General features: G+C 42.3%; 1 protein-coding gene and 1 pseudogene across 1 annotated transcript; both read left to right on the top strand.

Moving 5' to 3' along the window:
- Positions 1 to 239: 239 nt before the first annotated feature.
- Positions 240 to 587, top strand: LOC147423425 (oxygen-evolving enhancer protein 3, chloroplastic-like). The gene has a single exon (XM_086501065.1). The coding sequence runs from the start codon at positions 240 to 242 to the stop codon at positions 585 to 587; it is 348 nt and encodes a 115-aa protein (XP_086357191.1).
- A 61-nt stretch (positions 588 to 648) lies between these two features.
- LOC147423426 (uncharacterized) lies at positions 649 to 1,472 on the top strand (annotated as a pseudogene).
- Positions 1,473 to 8,606: the final 7,134 nt, after the last annotated feature.

The raw sequence follows: 8,606 nt of genomic DNA on the forward strand, positions 1-8,606 counted from the left end.
CCCGGGCCCGAACTTTCCAATTCATTAAAGAGTGAATGGATGGGGTGATGCTCATTTCCAATTTCCAAGGAAAGGAAGAGAGAAAGACTGAGCTGGAGCCTGAGAGGCTAGAGCTAGAGCCAGGACTCAGGAGTAAATTGTTGAATGCCCATTCCTTGGGCGAATCTATAGAGAGAGAGAGAGAGAGAGAGAGAGAAGAAGAAGAAGAAGAGCGATTGCAACAGCCTAAGAGGGGGGAGATGGCAAGCACAACAGTAGCCACGACTGGCATTGTGTCGCCCACCACTCCTGCCTTGAACTCCACCGCGAAGGTCTCCACCTCTGTGGCGCCCTCGTTCAAGCCCGGTATGCTACCCATCCACGCCAATAGCTCTTCCCAACCCGCCTGTCAGTGCTCCCGTCGTGCCATTGTCTTTCTTCTCGCAGCCGCCACCCCTGCTGCCATCTTCGCCAACGAGGCTCTCGTTGCTTCTACCATCATCATGGTGGAAGGTCCTCCTCCTCCCTCCGGTGGCCTGCCTGGTACCGATAATGCCGATCAAGCCCGAGACACGGACCTTCCATTGAAGGAGATTCCAACCACCTGACAGGGCACAATGCCTGACGAGTTGGGAAGCATTACTTCTCTAGAATCGTTGGATGGGTCCGATGCCAGAATTCTTGTCTGCATGGTTCAATTTGAAAAGCCTTGTGCTCTCCTCAAATACTATCAATGGCAGTCTTCCTAATATGGTGGTGAAGCTCGTCAATCTTCAAGTCCTTGACCTAGCAAAAAACAATTTATCGGGTAACATTCCTTTCTTTTAGACTCATTTGGCTCATTAAGAGTGCTAAATTTGACTGGGAACCACTTCACGGGTGGGATACCCTCATCTCTGCGGAAGCTCTTGGACTTGCAAGTTCTGGATCTAAGAGGGAAAAATATTTTTGGGCCCATTCCGGTTGAGCTTGCCGGTTTGCCGAACTTGCAAGTTCTTGCTCTTGCTGGTAACTCTCTCACAAGTTCTGCCCTTGCAGCTCTCAGCAGCCTTTCTACAGCCCAGGTTTTTGATTTCCAGAGCAACAGACTGACTGGCACCATTCCCTCTAGCTTGGATATGCTACAAAATCCGATGGTTCTCTCCTTATCAGACAACCACTCGTATGGCGGCATTCCCTCAGATATTGGTAATTGCTCCCACTTAATGGTTTTTGAGGCCAGAAACAATGGGCTAAATGGATCGATACCAACAGAGATGGGCATGTTGGTGAAGCTACAGAAGTTGGACATAGGCATGAACAACCTTGCAGGTTATATACCCCCACAATTTTTCAATTATATAGCCTTGTTAAAATTGGACCTTGATTCCAACCACCTGATAAAGAACACACACTCACAATGGGAGGCTAGCACCTTGCAAGTGAAGAGATGCATGACTTGTGGTTGTGCTTGTGATGGCCATAGCAATCTAGGGATGGGCCAAGATGCATGACTGCTATTTGCTCCGCATAAAAATGCCAGACTAAGCTCATTAGGATCAGGTTGGGCCCGCACTCGAAACAGATGAGGATGGCGGCATGATGCATGAAGATGTATGCGCTTGCCACCCCTTATCTGAAATTGGAATTCTAAACAAATCAATGGTTTTTATTTTTTGAAGCCATTAGGAATACATATCAATTAGGTGGTACTAGCTGCAAGATAATCAAAAAATCTCCAAAATCGATCAGATAGCTGCTTGATCGGGTCTCTTGAGCTATCCATTCTTACCAAATGTGTAGTTGTGCCTCTTTTTACGATAAAAAGCGTTAAAGTTTTTAAGACTGTTAGTTTTTTTTCCATGTAGTTACAAATTCTATAGTCTCAATTTGTCACATGGTCATATGGCTTGACCAGGTGTGCCACCATGAGCTATCGATTTTTACCTTCAGTTCTTTTACCAATGCATATGGCTTGATCAGGTCTCTTGATATATCCATTCTTACCAAATGTGTAGTTGTGCCTCTTTTTATGATAAAAAGCGTTAAATTTTTTAAGACTGTTAGTTTTTTTCCATGTAGTTACAAATTCTACAGTCTCAATTTGTCACATGGTCATATGGCTTGATCGGGTCTCTTGATATATCCATTCTTACCAAATGTGTAGTTGTGCCTCTTTTTATGATAAAAAGCGTTAAAGTTTTTAAGACTGTTAGTTTTTTTCCATGTAGTTACAAATTCTACAGTCTCAATTTGTCACATGGTCATATGGCTTGACCGGGTGTGCCATCTTGAGCTATTGGTTTTTACCTTCATTTCTTCTACCTATGCATATGGCTTGACTGGGTCTCTTGAGCTATCCATTCTTACCAAATGTGTAGTTGTGCCTCTTTTTACGATAAAAAGCGTTAAAGTTTTTAAGACTGTTAGTTTTTTTTCCATGTAGTTACAAATTCTATAGTCTCAATTTGTCACATGGTCATATGGCTTGACTGGGTGTCCATCTTGAGCTATCAATTTTTACCTTCAGTTCTTGTACCTATGCATATGGCTTGACCAGGTTTCTTGAGCTATCCATTCTTACCAAACGTGTAGTTGTGCCTCTTTTCACGATAAAAAGCGTTAAAGTTTTTAAGACTGTTAGTTTTTTTTTCATGTAGTTACAAATTCTATAGTCTCAATTTCCCACATAGTCATATGGCTTGATTGGGTGTGTTATCTTGAGCTATAATTTCTTGCCAAGACACGTCTAGCATACCTTGGGTCTATGTGTAACACATACACAATGTCTTTATTTTGTATATAATCACAATTATGGTCTCAATTTGTCACATGGTCATATGACTTGACCGGGTGTGCCATCTCGAGCTATCGATTTTCACCTTCAGTTCTTTTAGCTTTCAAAGTGAAATATGGTATACCAATGTGTCACATTAGGTTAATGCAGGAGCTTTGATGTGATAGTTTGAAATAGAATAAAAAATATATATATAATGTAGTTTGACTTGAATGCTTCTTTTTTTTAATAGGATATCTATATAGTCATTATGGCAGAGGGTAAGAAGAAGGCATTTCTTTAGTCTCTAAGGTTAACTCTCTGCAAAGTGATTAGTGAATTGCTGAAGAAGCAGTTAAAAAGTATACTGCAAAATGAGAGCTCATGGACAAAATGCTTGAAAAAGCAATTGTAAGTGCGGTCTTCAAGCAATTGTAAGTGCGGGCTTATCCTGGATTCATCTGGTATACTTTTATGTTTTCACTTTGTGTTTGTTTTGTACATGATCGCCTATCGATGTGGACATGGCCTTTTGGTAATCGTGTGATTAGACTATGTGATTGAAGGTTTCTTATGTACTATACAAGTCATAATACCACTTTGAAGTTAGATTACTTTGACTATATTGAAAATGTGTTTGATTTTAATGTGTAAGATAATCCTTAAATCCCACATGGGCGCCCAAGATGAGGTGGACAATTTTTTTGGAAAAAGAAATTATGTGATGAAAATCCCATGTGGGAGCCCAAGAAAAGGGTGTATTGGTTTTTTTATAGAAAGAGGTCTCCTTACACAGGAGGCTCTGGCAAAATTTTTAAGATTTATATTTTATGTATAAACTCAAAATTAAATACAGATGGTGCTTTTTTAAAGTGCATTTTGCTTAAGCATAGATGTGCATTCATATCACATATAATTGTTTTTGTTCAAAAAGATTAATCTTTTAACGAGTTGTTTTGTAATGTGTTTTGATTTGATGAGTGAAGTTTTTCATGGTTGTTTAAGAGTATGCATTATTTGTTATTTAGAGAACAATCCATTTCATATGTGTGTATTAAATCTTATGTGGGAAGCTTACTAAGTAGGTGGCTAGTATCATATGTTTTGAGATTAAGATTTGTATCAGTCTACAAGGAAAATGTTATTCGTTTTTTGACAAATTACATTGAAACCATTGGTTTATTATAATTTAGTATTCATTATATTTGTTGCTTTTCATGTTTTTTTCTCTTAACATCTATTGCAAATGAAAACACAATACAATGTACACTTCTGTTCATTTGCAATTCAACATGTATTTTTGCAAAAGCATGTGCTTCTAAAATTGTTATGCTACTAGTATACATAAAATAGTGAGTCATTCAATTCCGTACGAAATCCGCATGAGGGGGGATGGCTCATTGCAAGAACGTCCGTATCTTGTGCGTATGTAGGGGGGTAGGTTAGCATGTAAGATACCGTACATAGGGGGGTTTCTCTAATTTTGATGCACGCAGGTGACATCCCCCCCATTACTAATAGTGAATCTCCCGGGCCCCTCTGGTGATGGATCACCAGTTGTGCTTACCCTTTGTGGATCCTTCATGATGATACCCATCACATCGATGGAACTGTCACTTTCATCGGTGGATGTGGTCTCCTCCTAATAAATGGAAGACTCACTAGTGGTTTCATCTGCTGATGTTTCCAGATTAATTTGCTTCTGCTTGCCAATCTTCATGTCGTAGTAGATTGTCTCCCCTTTCTTACCGGTCATGCGTAGAAGGCCAGTGCCCCAGTCCTGTTTTGCTTTCATGGCTATCAACCATGGCCTTCCCAAGATTAGTGGATAGCCCTCCCCCTTAGTAGGCATTACAAAAACATCTACCTCTACCTCAGTGTTGAAATCTTTTATCTTCACGGCACTTACCACACCGACACACTTTACTTTTGCGTTGTTTGCCATATTTGCCTTGCGTGGAGAAGGCGTGTCAACCTCGAGCCCTAATTGAAGCATCATAGATTCGCTCATCACACAAATTTGTGCACCTCCGTCAATGTAGGTGTTTCCAACCCTCTTTCCTTTTATGTTGACATCGACAATTGAAAGGATGTCGTCCATGTTGCAACCCGAAATTGCTCCCGCTACATTTGCTTTGGAGCGTCTTGTACTTACGATTTTGGACCATTGCCGCCTTACTTTTGGTGCGAGATGTAGCAGCTGTGGCCATGTAATCTTTGGTCCTTTCTTTGCCACATCCAATGTTAGATCATAAGGGTTAGAACTTCCCCTAACTAGAAGTCGGTGATGCCCAATTTCCGTCGTGGCCTAGATGGCCTCTTGCTAGTCTCTCCTCTCATGCTTCTCTCATCATCTCATTGTGTGGCTTTCTCCCTCCTAGCTCTTTTCACAGTCATGGCTTCAAATGGTTCTAAAAAGGTTACCTTCTCCTTACCCTTGTCCCTCTCCTTTGCTCTGGGTGGATCCACTACTACGGCTTTTCCTTTCTCTTCTAGCCTTATGATGTTTACAGGGCGATCAGGTGGCGATCAGGTGGAAGAGGTGGGATGGATGCTTGTGGTGGTGTCTAGGGTGGATGTAGAATTTGTGTTGGTGGGGATGGTGCTCGGGGTGGGGGTGTTATTTCTCTAGGGGGTGACAGTTGGTTCCTCCTACCTCCTCTGTTTTAGTTTTGTCATGGTTTGGGACAGTAGTACATACCATGGCCATCTTCTTCGCAGTTGTAGCAGTGATACTCCCTGTTTTGTCGTCGTGCTCTTCCTGGGTCTGGATCTCTTTCTTGACTCCTTCCTTGCTGTATTAAGTGGACATACAAATTCTGTAGTTAGTCAATAATATGGGCCAACATATCTTGTTGGTCATCTCTTACCCCAAGAGCCGGTGGTGATGGTGGAATGGTGGTTGTTGTGGTTGCTGGTCAACGCGATGTTCCTGCTTCTGTTGACTCGGTTTCTTTGGATTTCATTCGCAACTTCTTGTCCTTAAGGCAAGCAATCTCAACGGCTAACTCGTACGTAGCCGGGAATCTACCCTTCCCCTTCTCCTTGAGAAGCGGCCATAAGCCATGCTTGAACCGGTTTTTCTTTAGGAAATCGAGTGCAGCTTCCCTACTTGCCAGTGACTCAACCCACCGTTCCCACAATCCACAAATTTGGACTCATAGGTGGCATATTCTAAAAGACCCTTCTGCTTGAAGTCTCTCAGTTTGTCTCTCAACTTCTCTGAAGTGGTACCTCCCCCAAAGCGCCTCTTAAAAGTGGGTTTTAAGGGCTCCCAGTCATCCTTGGTTGCTTGTGGAAGTGCATTGTACCATGATCTAGCTTCTAGCTTCATGAGATGCTTAAAGATTCTACCTCGGGATTGGAAATGCTACACTTGCCATGATTACTGAGAGAGAGCTAGAAAGACACACTTCTTAGCTTGCAAAAAGTTTTTTCTTTCTTTTCTTCTTTACAAGGAGGCATGTATACCCTCTTATACTAGGACATAGATTAAAACTTCAAACGGTACATTGCCTTGTACCAAAGGTAAGACAAATGGCTGATCTAATGCCAGAACCTCAAAAAACCGCTCCCCACCCAGCATGGTGTCGATGACGTGCTGGTAGTGAGCCTTCAAGTCGAGTATTACCTTGATTGAGCGTACTGATGTTGGTATGTGTGATCTGTCTTGATGTAGGTTGTATTGATTCATGTGAAGCTTAGAGGTTCTTAGTCACTATCCAAGCTTGTGGGAGAGGGTGGTGTTCTTTCCTGAAACAAACTTAGTAGATCCCTAGTTTCTCTAGTGAGAGTGTGAGAAAATGCTTCCGTTATCAGTGCTGCAGCATCAGGTGCGACTTGGAAACTGATTGTGATAAATACCTTGGTGACTTGAGTTACCCAATTCTCGAAGTAGAATAGTGTTGATTCTCTATTGTGTAGAGCTCCTTCCATCTTGTTGTTGTGGGTTGGTTGTAGGTTGCAAACATGGTTTTGACCTTCTCCTTCTTCTTCTTGGCAACCCGGCCTATGAATATCCAATAAGTTTGGCGTGTTGTTTGACTCTCCCACTGCAAATCAATTACCATTATGCCTGGGACTCGAGCTTCGATGGAGATGAGCAATTCATCTAGTTGTGCTTGGAGCTCTTCTTCTTCTGTCGTCCAGTTAGCGAACCCTGCTAGCCATTCATCCATCCACAAAACTCTAGGGGTTTCATTCTTATAAACTGAAGGGTTTCATGAAAGGATCCTCAGTGGGGGCACCAAGAAAATGATGGCCAAAAATGACATGCCATATGGGGTGGCCTCTACACCACACATAGCCTGAACATCCCCAAGCATCATCTCGAGGTAGGAGTGATCCTATGGGTAGGAAGGGGCACCACCTAGCATAAATGCGGCTAGGACGCAAACATACATGACCTAGGTTAGCAAACGTGAAATGCTATCTAGGTAGTCAACACGAAATGGTGGTGTAACAACCGTTCACATGTAGAGAAATTCATCATCACAAATCACTAGTATGTGCACGAGAGAGATATCTGAAGAGCTCGGAATAGGGCACACTGAATGGTCGAAGAGATTGCACATGATGGAGCAAGAGACGAAACATTCTGTAACTATGGGAATTCAGAATAGAGGATGGGCCCCAAAGATCAAGACAACATTACACCCCTTTAATTGGTGATGAAGATACTTACAAGTGGTGGTCTTGACGACTACAAACCTGGCTCTTGGCATTTGGGATGCAACATGAGATACGAGCGCCATATGGTGCACGGCGAGGTTGGAGTTAGCAAGAGGGTTAGTTTAGGGAGAACAACAAGACAATGCAGCCACCGTTGACCTCAATCACCAACATTGAGAGCGGTCCAAGGTGGTGTGGTTTTGATACCTTCAATTCAAGTGTGCTCATGTGCTTGGTGGAAGAGTAGTGACTACTTCATGTGCATAGAGTGGTCGTGATTAGTAACTCAAGGTGGTGTGGTGAATCATGGGGAGAATGGTGACACTGCCAATGCTAAGTGCCCAAAGCTTGCAACCAAACGTGATTCCATTAGCTCTCAGTATAAGGCCGAAGGGAAAGTGGACGATAGAGGGAGAGGAATATGACTATATGGTTCTCTATGCTTGAATGGATCACAAATTGCAAAAGTGGTAGACCTTATGCTTGAATGATCCTCTATGATTGAATAGAGAATAGCTTGGATAAGTGGTAGAAATTATGGTTCTCTATGCTTCAATAGAGCCTAGATTTAGTGGTGGACCTTGTGGCTCTCTATGCTAGGATGAGCTTTGCTTGGACACATGCTGGACCTTGTGGCTACCTATGGTAGAATGGAGCATTGCTTGAACAAGTGTTGGATTTAATGGCTCTTTATGCTTGAATAGAGCATAAATTGGACAAGTGGTTGACCTTATGGTCCTCTATGCTTTAATGGAGCATAGCTTAGACAAGTGGTGGACCTTATGGATCTCTATCTTTCAATAGATCAGAGATTGGACACGTGGTGAACCTTGTATCTTTCTATGATTGAATGGGTTAGTTCCTTGTACAAGTGGTGGATCTTATGGCTCTATATCCTTCAATAAAGCATAGACTAGACAAGTGATGGACCTTGTGTTTTTCTATGCTTGAATCAATCTTAGCCTGGACAAGTGGTGGGTCTTGTGGCTCTCTATGCTTGAATGGAGCATAGATTGGACAAGTGGTGGACCTCATGGCTCTCTATGCTTGAATAGAGCATACAATGGGACCTTATGGTCCTCTATGCTTGAATGGAACATAGCTTGGACAAGTGGTGAACCTTATGGCTCTCTATGTTTCAATAGGGCATATATTATATAAGTGGTGGATCTTATGGTCCTTTATAACTCAATAGGTCTTG

This window comes from Adiantum capillus-veneris, chromosome 26 (genome assembly GCF_014529385.1).
Source record: "Adiantum capillus-veneris isolate H3 chromosome 26, ASM1452938v2, whole genome shotgun sequence".
NCBI lineage: Eukaryota > Viridiplantae > Streptophyta > Polypodiopsida > Polypodiales > Pteridaceae > Adiantum > Adiantum capillus-veneris.

Bases quoted from the DNA above. Each gene is read 5' to 3' on its own strand.
- LOC147423425 (XM_086501065.1), top strand. From the start codon at position 240: ATGGCAAGCACAACAGTAGCCACGACTGGCATTGTGTCGCCCACCACT.